At 45.4% G+C, this 16,798-nt stretch overlaps 1 protein-coding gene across 1 annotated transcript in view; it reads right to left on the bottom strand.

Moving 5' to 3' along the window:
* Positions 1-16,798, bottom strand: part of SEC24C (SEC24 homolog C, COPII coat complex component) — a 2,546,747-nt gene that overhangs the window by 2,297,863 nt on the left and 232,086 nt on the right. The window contains exon 4 of the mRNA XM_044055565.1: positions 2,132-2,313. Within this exon, the coding sequence (XP_043911500.1) occupies positions 2,132-2,313 (182 nt within the window). The remainder of the gene's footprint in view (positions 1-2,131; positions 2,314-16,798) is intronic.

The following is a 16,798-nucleotide window of genomic DNA, read 5'->3' as shown; positions in this document are numbered from 1 at the left end:
TTTTATGTATACGGGAAAAGTCATGGGGTGGGATCTGATGGACTACTGGACCATGAGAGCCCGCTATAACACTCTTACATAATATCCTGCCAAAGGGACCAAAGTAATAAATCAAAAACACTGCCATGCATTTGGTGAACCCAGGGGTGGGGGGGTTGTGATGAGATCAAAGGGCAGGGGTCCTGAACTGGAAATTACTGTCTCACAGTCAAAAGCAAAGGAACATTCTGGAGTGGTCCACTCTGATGTGGTAGTACGCATCCTAAAGGTTTATCAAGTATATCTAGTCATTTTTTTTCCTCAAAAGAGGAAGGATAGACTGTACAGTGACCATCTGGAACTCTGTGTGTTTGACAAACTGATTCACGTGGCTGAGGTCCAAAATTAGCTTTAGGTCCCCACCCTTTGTTGGCACTAAAATGAATCTGGAATAAGTTCTGAAACTTTGTTGGCACTGAAAGCCCTCTTGGAAGAGTCACTTGGCTAGCAGCTTTTTTTTTTTTTTTTTTTAATGCTTTGTTTTTTTTCTCTGAGAGGGTGGTAGCTTGTGGAGTTCCTTTCTAGAAGGGGTGGATGTAGAAAGAGAATGAAACAGCCTCTGGTAAATATTGTCCGCACAATGACATCTCTGGTGATGTATGTCCAGGCTTCTGGGTGCAGAAACAAATAACCACAGTTGGCCTCCAGAGTGCAGCAGTTGGGCAGCCATTCAGAGCAACTGGAAAGGCATCTGAGAGAGGGAACCCCTGAACCCTTGATTCTGCAGGTCTCCACTGTCAAGAGGGTGATGTCTTCCATTTAAATACCCCCCTCTGCCTCAGAAGGATCTATCGCTACAGGAATCTTGGGAAAATAACATGAGATTTTCTAAAATTAAAGTTACATACTCACCATAAGGACAGATCCATGTTCTCACTTTCGTCCGGTTCAGGATTTAGATTGTCTGATCCACTCAACACCTTGTTCTAGCATTCTGAATCCAAGGCTCTGACTCCAACCCGACCCACAATTCCTTCTCACCTAAATAACGTCAGTCATATTTGCTTACTCTTACTAATCACTGAGGAAGAAACATCTTAATGAGTATAAATTCTCCTACAGAATAAAAAACAGCAGCTTACTAAGTATGCCAAGCCTCATAATGTGATGTAAAGCAGACAGGGTCCTTGGTCGAGGCCTGTCCTAACACCAGACGTTTGCAGATGACAATCTGGAAGGAGGGAGGGATGATGAACGAGAGGAAAATGACATAACATTGATCCATCGTTATGGTAACTACATAACTTTTGTATCCAATGTCTACTTTTGTCCAATTCAATGCCTGGAATAAATTCTCAAGCTGCCTAAAGAGACCTGGGGGGGTATTCAATGAAGGACATTCCTGAAAATTGTAGAGGCAAAGGATGTGCAAAGTTCCCAATTTGTAAACGGATATAAATGTATGAAGATATAATGTATGGAGATATAAATGTATGAAGCACTCGGAGATCAAGCTGAAATCATAAAAACAACCTCTATATTTAAACATGATTTGAAAAAAATACAAACTTTTCAGCATTTTTGCAGGGGGGGGGGGGGCAAGCCCCTGTCCACCCCTCACATCCCCTGAAAATTATACATACCAACTCAGAGATTACACTATGGGAAAAGGGTAAATTTCCTGATCTTCACTGTACCACGAACTCCATTCAAATTCATATAAAACTGAAAAATGTTCCCCCCTTACATGATGTGTTTAAATGAAGAAGCTGTTTTGCTAACTGCAGTGCAATCTCCATTCAAGACCTCCCAGTGCTTCCAGACACACCCATTAAGTGTTTTGAGTTTTGGCATTAAGTTTTGTTGATGTTCATTAGATGTCTTTTTCGTCTATGGTTTATAAATTTTTGCATTATGGTATTTCGATCTATTCCACACACAGACACACACACACAGACACACACAGACACACACAGACACACACAGACACACACAGACACACACAGACACACACAGACACACACAGACACACACAGACACACACAGACACACACAGACACACACAGACACACACAGACACACGCACAGAAAACTCCAGTGTCATAAAAAAATTATAATCTAACATTCAAAGGCGATCATCAAGTTTACATACCAAAACCTTGTCCTGGTGGAAGAGGGCCTGTAGTTGTGGGGGGACCCGTAATTTGCAATCCAGACATCTGGTTAGTTAGCTGTTGCGAACTAGTTGTTGCTGGTGGACCATATTGCTGGTGGGCAGGTAACTGATTCACAGGCTGGGACGTTGTTGACATATATGGTTGTGAAACTGGAGGTCTGTAGGGGGAAAAAAAAAAGCACACTATTACCATAAAGTAGAAAACGGGTAACATAAGGTGAAAGAATACCTTCGACAGCTGCATCAAAAACTGGTCTTTCAAAAACAGCCCATTAGCTTCATGGTTCTACTGTCATCAAGAAAATTTCAACAGCACTTAGTTTCTTCTGCACTTTAAGACATAAGCCAGCATTACATCATGATGAACACCTCTTACTCTTCAAGGGTGTCATTCACAATCTATAGTACCAGGTGGCAGGAGTGATAGTTCATAACAGGATGAGGCCCAGTGCTGGATCGCAACAGTTTTAGATACACCAATCTAACATTCTGTGCAAAGTAACTCAGGTAAGTCATGACAGACACTACACACAGGGTTGACAATCTGCTATTTCTTGACCTGAAACAGCACGGCTATGAAGGGCACTTCCTCTCTTTTCAATAAGCACCATGATAGGCTTATCAATAAATTCAAGAAGTTCAAAGTCCACTGATACAGAACACAACCAAATCACAACTGGTTAATGTGAAGGCCGCAACAGGTTATACTAAGTGGCCAACTCTCAGATGCTGCAAATGTTAGGTAACAAAAGCACATGACTGACAATTTTTTCCTTCTATATCGCTTTCTTTTTCAGATGTATGAGCTAACAATATATGGCTTACCAAGCCTGCCAGCAATTTCAAACAGTCTGGCCTCATCCTAAAAAGATGCTTCTTCCCTATATAAAGGGCTATACTATACAACACTTACAAATGTGTTTGCAAACACTGCCTAGCATTTATGAACAGCAATCGGTGTCTAATTTTCTTTTGGGGTAGTAGTAGAATTATTCACTCTGAAAACAGCTCTTGGTGGAGACTGAGTATTACAGTCCTGTAGGAAAGCTTTGGAAATGCATCACTAGTTTGCCAGCAGAACAGTCTCAAGCAGTAATCAACCTAGGGGTAGGACAGGACACAATCTAAATATATATCCATCTGTCTATACCCATGTACATCTATCAATATCTATATATTTCTAAATTTATACATTTATATTCTCTCTACATCTACGTTTATATACATCCATCTTTCCTCAACCCTTTTTCACATTTTGCACATGGGGTCAGGGTGTCACTTCCCCAATTACAACCATCTCAAGCAAAGGTTTATACCACCAGATGGCCAACCCTGCCTCTGTAGCTCATTCACACCACTCACACCTGCACACACTCATCTACGGCCAACATAGAGTGTGCCCAATCCACCTACTGCATGTTTTTGGAATGTGGGAGGAAACCGGAGCACCCAGAGGAAACCCACATTATATGTCTACATAAAAATCAGGAGATTGCTTTATCACACTGCACATTTCCAATCTTGCACAAAAGATACTCCCTGCTTAAGCTGGCCCTCATACTTGAAAAGAAAGTCAAACAAATCTCAGCTACAGAAGACAAAGAATAAAGCAGGGCCTTTCAGACAAAGCTGATGTCAGATAGTGGTGGGAGGAGTACACTATTGTGTCCTCTGATAAGAAAGTGAGCTCATTTTACTAGTTCATCAAATGTCACCTACCAAAAGTAGACAAGTCTCAAGATTCTGGGAAAGTTGACCAATGATGATCTCACCTTTGGCCAACAGATCATACCTCTCCACAAGACCTACAGGACAGCGCATTTGATAACCAAAAGGGCAATTTGCCACCCAGTGGTGGTCATTATTCCCCATAAGCCTGCCTTAATCTCCCCAGCTGAGAGTATAAAGTACAGTTGTGTACACTTACCATAAATGTAGATGTTCGAGTGTATTCACTGTTGCAGTCATCACATTTGGGTTACCCCTGCCATAGTAGCACTCAGCCGGCAAGAATACCAGAGGCACAGTATTTCTGCGTCAGTTGCCGTCGCTTCAGGACTGACGCCAGGTCATCAGTAGTATAAAGTAAGGCAGCCGACGCCATTACATCAGTTTTTCTTGCCCTGTCAGGAGCCCCCAAGTGGGAGCCAAGTTATGGTGGAAGAACTCCACCAGTAGAAAGTAAATACCAAAATGTTCCTTGAAAGGAGAGAGAGAGAAGAGGGGGATGGAGGGAGAGAAAACAGGACTGCAGCAGTTAATACACTCGAATATCTACATTTATGGTAAGTGTAAACAACTATACTATGTTCTTCATGTTTCACTGTTGCAGTCATCACGTTTGGGTTGATTCCCAAAGCTGAGGAAAGGGTGGAGGCAGTCAAGGAGACTAGGGGCTGGCTAAGATGTCCTGAAAGATTGCAGTGGTGAAGCCTGCCCTGGATTTGGTGAAGATAAGCAGGTGGTAATGTTTGGTGAAACTGTCAACATATGTCCTGGTGGCAGCCTCCACAATGTCCCAGGTGGGGACTCCCCTGAGGAAAGCTGCAGAGGTGGAGACTGCTCTGGTAGAGTGAGTCCTGAGCCCCTTAGGGGGAGGCTTTCCATGTTGCTTGTAATAGAAATGGATGCAATGTGCTATCCATTTAGAAATTGTTTGTTTGGAGATGGCTTTGCCCTCGGCCCCTGCAGCAAAGCTAATCAGCGATTGATCAGACTTTCTGAATGATTTAGTCCTGTCTAGATAGAATCTGAGCTGTCTGTGAAAATCTAGAGAGTGCAGGACCCTTTTCCCTTGTTCTGTGGGTTAGGGAAAAAGGTGGGCAAATGAATGGATTGGTTGAGAGCCACATTGGACACCACTTTGGGAATGAAGGATGGGTTAGTCCTGAGGGAAACCCTGTCAGCATGGAAGATGATGAAGGGCTCCACAGCCATGAGTGCTTGTAGCTTGGAGACCCTTCTGGCTGAAGTGATGGCCAGAAGAAATGCTGTCTTCCAGGAGAAAAATGTTAACTCTGCTGAAGATGCTGGTTTTAAGGGGAACAGGGTGAGCTTTTCCAACAAAGTTAAGTTCCCAAGCTGGGGTAGGTGCTCTTCTGGGTGGCCTCAAGTTGCTAGCCATTCTTAGGAATTATTTGATCAGAGAGTGTGAGAAAAGTGGCTGTCAAATGAGCAGAGATAGCAGAGGCATGAATTTTAATAGAGGAAAAAGAGAGACCACTTTGTTGCAGGTCAGCTAGGTAATCCAGGATGAGAGGGAGGGAGGGTTGTGTCACATCAGCTCCCTTAGCCTGAATCCAGGTGCAGAACCATTTCCATTAGTCAACATAAGACTTTCTAGTGCTAGGGCGTCTGGCTTCACATATAACATCTAAAACCTGTTTACTGAGGTTGGCTGATTGATCAGTGGATAGGGAATAAGCCAAGCTGTCAAAATGAGGGTCTGCAATTGGGGATGCATGAATTCTCCTTCTCTCTGCGTCAGGAGGGATGGGGTCTGAGTGAGATGCTATGGTGGCAGTGAGGACAGGCTGCGAAGCAGTGGGTACCAGTGCTGGCGAGGCCAGTCTGGAGCAATAAGAATTGTCCTTGTTTTTTCCTCCCTTATTTTGAGCATTACCCTGGTAATGAGAGGTAGTGGAGGAAAGGAATAGACAGATAGACTAACCCAGGGGAAGGACAGGGCATCCACTTTCCAAGCCATGCAGTGATGCTCCTTGGTGCAAACCTTGCTGAGCTGATGGCTGGTGTGGGAGGCAAAGAGGTTGACCTTCGGGTGCCCCATTTCTGAGTTATTATGGTGAAGGTTCTTCTGTCTAGCTGCCACTCGTGTGGGTCCAGAAGATTTCTGCTTAAGTGATCTACCAGAGAGTTTAGAAAACCTGGCAGGAACTGTGCTAACAGGTGTAGTTGAATGGCAGAGGCTGTGTGCCAAAGGGTCAGGGCCAGCTTCCACAGAGGGTAGGAGTGAGTCCCTCCCTGGTTGTTGATATACCATATCACAGTGGTGTTGTCTGTTTTGATCAGGAGAGCTCCTGGGGAGAGAAGGGGCCTGAAAGCTGTCAATGTGTGCTGGACAGCTAACATCTCTTTTTGGTTGATGTGCAGATGGATTTCCTGTGGGCTCCATTGGCCCTTTATGCACCTGCTGTTCAGGTGTGCAACCCAAGCATAGTCTGATGCATCTGTTGTAAGGGTCTGGGCAGTGGGGGGTGGTGAGAAAGGTAGTCCTTGTTGTGGGAGCATGCTGCTGCCCACCAAAGAAAATCTTTCCTGAGGCAAGGTATCATGGGTATAAGAGTTCCAGGTCTTGAGAGTGTTGACACCAAAGGCTTTTTAGGTACCACTGATGTTTCCTCATATGCAGTCTGGCATATGGAATGAGTAGAATGCAAGATGCCATGAACCCCAGAGCTTGCAGGATTTTCCTTGCAGATAACTGGGGTCTGGTGGCTAGTTGAGAGAAGTAGGCTGTCAGGTAAGTTTGCTTTTCTGGTGTAAGGAATGCCATCTGGGATGCTGTGTTCAGGCTTGTTCCCAGGAATATGATCATTTGGGTGGGTACTAGTATGGATTTCTTTTCATTGACAGTGTACCCTAGGAAGGTCAGTAGGGACTTTACAAAGGCCAGGTGTTTGAGCAGCTTTTCCTGACGGTCTGCCTGAATTAGGCAGTCATCTAAATATGGGTAAATTTGGATATTCATTTGTCTGCAAAAGACAATGGCCGGAGCCAGACAGTTTGAGAAAACTCTGGAAGCAGTAGATAAGCCAAAGGGAACTGCTGAGAACTGAAGTGCAAAGATCCTGCCCTGAAAAGTACAGTTGTGTACACTTACCATATATGTAGATGTTCGAGTGTATTCACTGTTGCAGTCATCACACTTGGGTTATCTGCCTGCGGGTAGCCCTCAGTCAGCCCAAATACCAAAGACTTGGGATTTCTGTGTTGGATGCTGTCGCCTCTTCCATGACGTCAGGTTGTCATGGGTATAAAACATGCAGCCGATGCCATTACATTAGTTTTTCTTGCTCCAGATGACAGGAGCCCCCAAAATAGGAAAGAATTTCATGGTGTGGAACACCTCCAGTAAAAAGTAAATACCACAGCCATAAAATATGGCCAAAAAGAGTAAAGGTAGAAAGCATAGAGAAGTCAGGGGGCTGGAGGGAAGGCAACCAGGACTGCAACAATGAATACATTGGAATATCTACATTTATGGTAAGTGTACACAACTGTACTATGTTCTTCGTGTTTCACTGTTGCAGTTATCACACTTGGGTTGATTCCCAAAGCTGAGGAAGGGTGGAGGCAGTCAAGAAGTATTAGGGCTAGCTAGCAGGCCTTGTAAGACTGCTGTGGCAAATCCAACTCTGGATTTAGAAAAGACAGGTAAGTCGTAATGCTTGGTGAAGGTGTGTACAGAACTCTAGGTTGCAGCTTCCAGGATGTCCTTGGTAGGGACTCCCCTGGGAAATGCTGTAGCAGTTGAGGTAGCCCTAGTGGAATGAGTTTTGATCCCCTGTAGGACAGGTTTTCCATGGTGTTTGTAGCAGAAATGGATGCAGTGTGCTAGCCATTTGGAAATGGTTTGCTTTGAAATGGCCTTGCCCTCTGCCCCTGTAGCAGAGCTGACTAGCAGCTGGTCAGTTTTTCTGAAAGTCTTAGTACTGTCAAGGTAGAACCTGAGCTGTCTGTTTACATCCAAGGAATGCAGTACCCTTTCCCCTTTATTCTGAGGATTAGAAAAAAAGGTTGGTAAATGGATCGATTGGTTTAAAACCACACTGGATACCACCTTGAGCATAAATGATGGGTTAGTCTTAAGGGGAAACCCTGTACACATGGAAGACAATGAAGGGTTCCACAGCCATAAAAGCCTGGAACTTGGACACTCTTCTTGCTGAAGTGATGGCTAGAAGTATGGCGGTTTTCCAAGAGAGGAATTTCAACTCTGCTGTAACAGCAGGCTCAAAAGGGGGAAGCGTGAGCTTCACTACTACAAAGGTAAGGTCCCAGCCAGGAGTGGGAGCTCTCCGCAGGGGTCTTAAATTGTTAGCACCACTCAAGAATTGTTTGATCAGAGGGTAAGAGAAGAGGGGTGGCTCAGTATTGTAATGAGCTGAGATGGCAGAGGCATGAAACTTAATTGATGACAAGGATTAGCCTTTGAGGAGCAGCTCTGCTAGATAATCTAGGATTTGAGGTAAGGAGGGCACGGTTGTGTCCTTTCCTTGAGTCTGGCTCCAAGAACAGTATATTTTCCACTTTTCTGAATAGGATTTCAGAGTACTAGGCCTCCTGGCCTCACGGATGACATCCTGCACCTGTCTGCTGAGGTTTGCTGGTGAATTACTCAGGGGAATAAGCCAGGCTGCAAGGATCAGGGTTTGCAGCTGAGGATGCAAAATTTGTCCCTACTGCTAGGACAGCAGAGAGGGGATCTGATGTAGGTGCCAGGGTAGCACTGCTGTCAGACTGCGTAGGAGTGGGTACCAGTGCTGACGTGGCCAGTCTGGTGCAATAAGGATTATCCTTGGCCTGTCCTGTTTTATCTTGAGTAGTACTTTTGAGAGGAAAGGCAGAGGGGGAAAGGCATAAATTGAGAAATGTTCCCATGTTAAGGATAGGGCATCCACTTTCCATGTTTGGCTGCGAGGAGTTCTGGTGCTAAATTTGCTCAATTTATGGTTTTGGGGGGAAGCAAAGAGGTCCACCTCTGGTGTACCCCACCTGTGGATTAGAAGTTTGAATAAGCTGGGATCCAGTTTCCACTCGTGTGGGTCCAGTAGATTTCTGCCTAAATCGACTGCCAGTGAATTTTGTTTTCCTGGCAGGAATTCAGCTTGCAGCTGCACTTGATTGCTCAAGGCTGTGTTCCACAGAGCCATGGCTAACCTGTAGAGTGGGTAGGAATGAGTTCCCCCCTTCTTGTTTATGTACCACATAACTGTGGTACTGTCCGTCTTTATCAAGAGTTGTCCTGGAAGGATAAGTTATTTGAAGGCTGTCAGTGCTTTCTGTACAGCTAACATTTCTTTTTGATTGATATGCGGGTGAATTTGTCCCGGGCTCCATTTGCCTTGAATGAATTTGCCTGCCATGTGAGCCCCCATGAATAGTTTGATGCGTCTGCTGTCAGGGTTTGGGCGGCGAGGGGTTGAGTGAAAGGGAGTCCCTTGTTGTGGTTGCAAGCCTCTGCCTACCAAAGGAACTCTGTCCTTAGGCAAGGAATGAAAGGAATAACTGTTTCCAGGTCCTGAGAAAGTTGACACCAGAGACTTTTTCAGTACCACTGAAGTTTCCTCATATGCAGTCTTGCATATGGAATTAGGAGAATGCATGAGGCCATGAACCCTAGGGCTTGCAGTATTTTTCTTGCAGATAGCTGGGTTTTGGAATTTGGAGGAAGATCTGGCAACCCGCTTGGGGTTGGCAGTGAGTGGAAGTAGAATCTGTATCCCTGGGATACAATGTTCAAGACCCAGCGGTTCTAGGAAATGTACTCCCACTTTTTTGCATGCAGGGCCAGTTTTCCTCCTAGGGGTGCAAGTACTTGGGCATGGCTGGGAAGGGTGAAGGAGAAATCACTGTGAACTTTTTCTATATGTGGGTGGCTTACCACTCCCTGTTTTTGGGGTGGAAGCATTCCATTGTTTAGATCTGTGCATACCTTGAGACTGCAGTCTTTGTGGTCTGTTGCCCCGGGGTTTGGACTGAGACGTTCTGGGAGGGACTGAAAAGGACCAGTTTTTAGAAGGCCAATGCCTACTGAATCTAGGTGGCTGTACCTCTAAGAAATCTTTAACAGTTTGCATAGATTTAGCTTTTTTCACCATCTTTTTAAGAACAACTTCTGCTTTTGTGCCAAACAAACATTCTTGGTTTAATGGAGCATCTAGTAATTTTGCTTTGACATGGCCTGGCAAGATTTGTTCTTTCAGTCAAGCATGCCTTCTCAGAACAGACCCAGTGACAGCAGCCCTGCAAGATGCTTCTAAGGCATCAAAATCACACTGCAAAGTATGTTTACCAACTTGGTTTGCAGAATGCATTAACTCTTGTAAATCTTTATTTTCTGCACAATCAGGAATCAACAACATTGTTTGTTTAATTAGTTCCATAATATGCTGCTGGTACTTCAACATGTGAAACTGGCAATTTAAAGCTCTAATGGCAAGAGTTGCAGAGGTATATACCGTCTTACCCCATCTGCCTAAAGCCCTAGAATCCCTGTCCGAATGGGTAGGGTTTTTGGTTGTAGTACCCTTAATACCTTTAGGTCCCCGGGAAACGGTCTCTGGATCTGCAGTGGGATTTTTAAAGAGAAATTTGAGAGAGTCAGGTACTCTGTAGTACCTGTCAGGCTTTCTAGGAGCTGGTAAAGTATCAGGGGGTAAGACTGGATTCCATAAAGACATCATCTACACATCCAGGACAGGGGGGATAGCTAGAGGTTTGTGCTGAGGCAAGTTTAAAAATCCCCTGAGTCTCTTTGTGGACTATGGGTAGTCCTGGCACTCCCAGCGGAAATGCTCTCTGAGGGTATGCAGGGTTTCACTGAAAAAAATCCTCTGGGAGGAGGCAGAGGGAATGGAATCCTCTGCATCAGAATCCTCATAGGTAGATAAGGGTATGTCCTGGTAATCTGAGGGGTCAGAGTCATCGGACTCATGATCTAAAGAATCAGAAGGAAAATCAATTATTTGTCTTTTAGAGGGGGAAGGTTGGCTTCCCCTAATTAAAGTAATAAGGTCTTCAGCCATTCTAAGCATTTGTTTCTGTGGCATGGGAGCTCGTGAATACGCTTTGGTCGTCTGTTTCCTAGGCGTAGTGCGAACTCTGGGCCTGAGAAATTCGGTAGTTTTAGTCTGAAACTAAGTAGTCGGTTTAATATGAACATCGTAAGGTCTTTATACAGCCTCAGAAGCCAGTGCCTGCACAGCAGCTCCGGACCCATACAAGGCAGAGACATTCGCAGGTTCCATAGTTGAAGCATCTCCAAATGGGTCTCAGTAGAGGCCTGCGAATCTGTAGAAGTGGGTATCAGGGGCTGTGAAAGTGCCTCACTGAGTACCGGCGGACTGGCGACTAGCTTAACGGAAGCATCGTCGGCAGTTTTGGACCTATGCGGTCTGTCTCTGTCTTTATCCTTAAGTTTTTTTCGGAAGACTGGTAGTCTGATGGCTTATCGAAGCCATTTTGGAATACAGAGAACAAGAGTGAAAGAATTTAGTGACAAAGATAGCCCGACGAATATCTCGGGCGTTGAACAGGGCACAAAACAGACAGCGAGGAATGTCATGGTCTGGACCTAAACAGGTGACGCAGTAAGAATGAAAATCTCTGTGAGGTATTTGCTTTCCACAAGCAAGACAATTATTAATTTTTTCTGACATCGGTTAGAGCAAGAAAAAAGGATCCCCAACAGGGTACTTAGCTTTAGAAGACGTCAGGTCTGAAACTCAAACAACAAAAATTTCAGGTAGCGGCTGACCGGCATTTGCGAACTGCTTCGGCTTCGGGCTCCACTCGGCAAGAAAAGCTGATGTAATGGCATTGGCTGCATGTTTTATACCCCTGACGTCATGGAAGAAGTGACAGCATCTGACGCAGAAATCCCAAGACTCTGGTATTCGGGCCGACTGAGGGCTACCTGCAAGCAGATAACCCAAGTGTGATAACTGCAACAATGAAACACTAACATCTTCCTCGTCATCCTATCTACATCTGATTCAGGGATCGAAGACAGGAAACCATAGATGAAGGCCTGGACTGTTGTCTAAGTGACATAAAGGAACAGTGAAGGCAATGTGGATGAGACAGGGTCCAAGAGTAAAGGTGGAGTATGGATACGAGGGGATAGAAAAGTTGTGCAAAATCTTACTATAACCATAGATATCCTTTCTCTTCTATGCTGCAGTATTCAACATATGGGTTTACTCCTCTTGCTACCCAAACATCCTGCCAGTATATAAAAGTTTTCAGTCACTGTATAGTGCGTGGGATGTCTGATGTGGCTAGTGGAGCGTGGGCCATAAAAGTGACGTCTGCAAACACTATCCCTCAGAACTGTAAGCCCCAGTAGGAACCAGTCCTATTAAGGGCAATGCCAGTCCTGTACCACCCAGAAAGGGAAATGCAGCATAACAGGAGGGAGGGAAGGAATACTGCAACATGGAAGAGAAAGACATCTATGGTTATGTAAGATTTTACACAACTTTTCTATGTTCTTCTATCACCATGTTGCAGTATTCAACATATGGGTGAGTGCTAAAGCTCACAGTGAAGTAGGGGGTGGTGGATTAAAGGCAGTCTCCAGGAATCCATGAAGGATAGCCTAGGCAAAACCCGCCCTGGCTATGGAAATATGGTCTGACTTGTAGTGTTTGGTGAAGGTGTGCACTGATGACTAAGTGGGTGCTTCAAGAATGGTAGCGGTATCCAAACCCCTGAAAAACGCTCCAGAGGAGGCCACAGCCCTAGTGGAGTGTGCTTTAACAGTACCTTGCAGGGATTTCCAATGGTATTATGTAGCAGAAGGTGATGGCTTTGGAAATCCAGGTTGAGATAGTTTGTTTAGCTACTGCCTTTTCTAGGGCTTTGGGGTGGAAGGAGACAGAGTTGATCAGCCTGTCTAATGGACTTGGTTTTATGCAAATAAAATCTGAGCTTTTTGTGCACATCCAGGGAGTGAAGTACTCTCACTGTCCCATGTGGATTAGAGAAGAAGGTTGGTAGGTGGATGGCTTGAAAAGATCATTCACCACCTTGGGCATGAAGGAAGGGTTAGTTCTAAGAATAACCCTATCAGTGTGGAATACCAGGAAAGGTGGAATAGCCATGAGGGCTTGCAGTTCTGAGACTCTTCTAGCTGAGGTCAGGACCACGAGAAGCACAGTTTTCCATGTACAAAGTTTTAAGGAAGCTTTGTCTGCTGGCTCAAATGGAGGGAGCGCAAGCTTTTCCAAAACGTAATTAAGGTCCCATGGGGGTGGAGATGTCTTCCTGGGGAGCCTCAGGTGAAGGACTCCTTTAAGAAATAACTTCGCTGGTAGTCTGGATGCCAAGGAGCTGAAATAGCAGACAAGTGCTTTAATGGAAGAATAGGCCAATCCTGTCTGTAGTAGTTCACAAAGGTAAGACAGAAGTACAGGAGTTTCACTTGCAAGCAGGTCTAACTGTCTTTTGATACATCATATAGAAAATCTCTTCCAAAATGAAAGGTAAGATTTTTTTTTTTTTGTATTCAGTTTCCTGGCCTCCTGCAGGACAGTGAGCACGTCCTCATTGTAAAGGCATCTGAAGGGGATCAGAATCTTATCAACCGCAGGGTGAGGTGTAGTAACTACAACTGTGGGTGGATTTGGGATCCCTTGAATTGTGTGAGAAGGTCCACTCTGAGGGGTAGCTTGTGATTGCCCTTGGATAGTTGTAGTAGGGGGACCCAATGCTGCCTTGGGCAGTAGGGAGTCACCAACAAGATTTTTGGTCTGTTCTTCTGGATCTTCAGCAGGACCTTTAGTACGAGTGGGAAGGGGGGATGCAGAGAGAAAAGTGCAGTTGTGTACACTTACTATAAATGTAGATGTTCGAGTGTATTCACTGTTGCAGTCATCACACTTGGGTTATCCTGCCAGGGGTAGCCCTCAGTCGGCCCGAATACCAGAGGCTTAGTATTTCTGTGTCTGTTGCTGTCACTCCAGGACTGACGTCGGGTCATCAGTGGTATAAAAACAGGCAGCCGAACCATTACATCAGTTTTTCTTGCCCCAAATGTCAGGAACCCCCAATGTCAGGAAACCCCAATTGGGAGCTAAGTTATGGTGGAGTAACACCACCAGTAGAAAGTAAATACCGCTAGCCCTGTAAGGGTGAGGAAAAGAGAGAGAGAGAGAGAGAGAGAGAGACAAGGGGGCTGGGGGGTAGGAAACCAGGTGAATACACTCGAACATCTACATTTATGGTAAGTGTACACAACTGTACTATGTTCTTCGTGTTTCACTGTTGCAGTCATCACACTTGGGTTGATTCCCAAAACTGAGGAATGGGTGGAGGCACTCAGAGTTGGGGCTGGCTAGTATGCCCTGCAGGACTGCGACTGCAAAACCTGCCCTAGATTTTGAAAAGATAGGCAGGTGTTAATGCTTGGTGAAGATATGAACAGAACTCCATGTTGCAGCTTCCAGGATGTCCCTGGTAGGGACCCCTCTGAGAAAGGCTGCAGAGGTTGAAGTTGCCCTAGTAGAATGTGTTCTGACCCCTTGTGCGGGTGGTTTCCCATGGTGTTTGTAACAGAAATGGATGCAGTGTATTTGTTTTGATATGGCTTTGCCCTCTGCCCCTGGTGCAAAGCTGACTAATTACTGGTCAGATTTCCTAAAGGGCTTAGTCCTATCCAAGTGGAATCTGAGCTGTCTGTGCACATCTAAAGAGTGCAGGATCCTTTCCCCCTTATTCTGAGGTTTACGGAAAAAGGTGGGCAAATGAAAAGATTGGTCGAGAGTCACACTGGGCACCACTTTAGGCATGAAAGTTGGGTTAGTCCTGAGGGAGACCCTGTCAGCATGAAAAATGATGAAAGGTTCCACAGCCATAAGTGCTTGTAGCTCAGACACTCTTCTAGCTGAAGTGATGGCCAGAATCAAGGCTGTTTTCCAAGAAAGGAATTTTAACTCTGCTGAAGCTGCAGGCTCAAGGGGGGGTGAGCTTTTCCAACACAAAGTTAAGGTCACATGCAGGGGTAGGGGCTCTTCTTGGTGGTCTTAAGTTGTTAGCCCCTCTCAGGAACTGTTTGATGAGAGGGTGTGAGAAGAAAGGTGGCTCAGTGCTGTAATGTGCAGATGGCAGAGGCATGGATTTTAATGGAAGAGAAGGATAGGCCCCTGTGGAGTAGTTCTGCTAGGTAATCCAGGATGAAAGGCCAGCTCCTTTAGTCTGGATCCAGGAACAATACCTTTTCCACTTGTCAACATAGGATTTTCTAGTACTGGGTCGCCTGGCTTCACATATGACATCCAGGACCTGTTTGCTTAGGCTGGCCACTGGAGATGTCAGAGAATAAGCCAGGCTGCTAGGTTCAGGATCTGCAAGTGTGGAAGCAAGAACTCTGCCACCTGCTGAGTCAGGAGAGTTGGAATCTGGGGGAGATGCCACAGAGGTAACGGGGATAGACTGCGCAGTAGTGAGTACCAGTGTTGGCGTGGCCAGCCTGTGGCAATCAGGTTTGCCCTTAGTCTTTCCTCTCTTATTTTGAGTAATACTCTGGTAAGAAGAGGTAGAGAGGGAAATGCATAGATTGAGAGGTTTGCCCACTGGAATGATAGGGCATCCACTTTCCAGGCCTTGCTGTGAGGTTCTCTGGTGCAGAATTTGCTGAGCTGGTGGTTGTAGGGGGAAGCAAACAGGCTTTCGGGGTAACCCATTTATGGGTCACAAGGCTGAAGGTGTTGTGGTTTAATTGCCACTCGTGTGGGTCTAGAAGATTTCTGCTTAAGTTGTCTGCCAGAGAGTTTTGGTTGCCTGGCAGGAATTGAGCTTGCAGGAGAATATGCATGGCTGAGGCCATGTTCCAAAGGGTCATGGCTAGCCTGCAGAGTGGGTAACAGTGGGCTCCCCCCTGCTTGTTGATGTACGACATTACTGTGGTGTTGTCGGTTTTGATTAGTAGAAGCTCTGGAGAGAGCAGGGATCTGAAAGCTGTCAGAGCATGCTGTACAGCTAGCATTTCTTTTTGGTTTATGTGCAGATGAATTTGGTTTGGGCTCCAGTGGCTCTGAATGTACCTGCTGTCCAGGTGAGCACCCCAGGCATAGTCCGATGCGTCTGCGGTTAGGGTCTGTGCGGCATGGGGTTGTGAAAAGGTATGTCCCTTGTTGTGGTTGCATGCTGCTGCCCACCAAAGAAAATCTGTCCTTAGACAAGGTATCATAGGTATAATAGTTTCCATGTCCTGAGAATGTTGACACCAAAGGCTCTAAGTACCACTGAAGTTTCCTCATATGCAGTCTGGCATGTGGAATTAGTAGAACACAGGAGGCCATGAACCCTAGAGCTTGCAAGATTTTCCTTGAGGATAACTGGGTTCTGGTGACCAGATGAGAGAAGTAGCCTGTCAAATAGGCTTGTTTTTCTGGAGTCAGAAATGCCATATGGGATGCTGTGTCCAGGCTTGCTCCCAGAAATACAATTTTTTGACTGGGGACTAGTTTGGATTTCTTTTAGTTGATAGTGTACCCCAGTGAGGTTAGTAGGTCCTTTACAAATGTCAGGTGCTGTAACAGCTTTTCCTGACTGTCTGCCTGTATCAGGCAGTCGTCCAAGTAAGGGTAAATTTGAATATTTCTTTGTCTGCAAAAAGCAATGGCTGGAGCCAGGCATTTTGTGAAAACTCTGGGAGCAGTGGATAAGTCAAAGGGAAGTGTAGAGAACTGATAATGCATAGATCCTGCCCTGAAACGTAGATATGTTCTGCAAGAATCTCTGACTGGGATATGCAGTTAGGCCTCTGAGGTCTAGAGCGGCTAACCAGGCATCTTTGGACAGCATATGGAGAAGCTGCTGCAGTGTGAGCATTTTGAATTTTGGTACCACCAGGAAGGTGTTTAGAACAGACAGATCTAAGATTGGGCACCAGATGCC

The sequence above is a fragment of the Protopterus annectens genome, chromosome 14.part0 (genome assembly GCF_019279795.1).
Source record: "Protopterus annectens isolate FY-2018-M chromosome 14.part0, PAN1.0, whole genome shotgun sequence".
NCBI lineage: Eukaryota > Metazoa > Chordata > Ceratodontiformes > Protopteridae > Protopterus > Protopterus annectens.
Note: the sequence above shows the minus strand (reverse complement) of the source record. Positions and strands in the feature narration are given on the sequence as shown.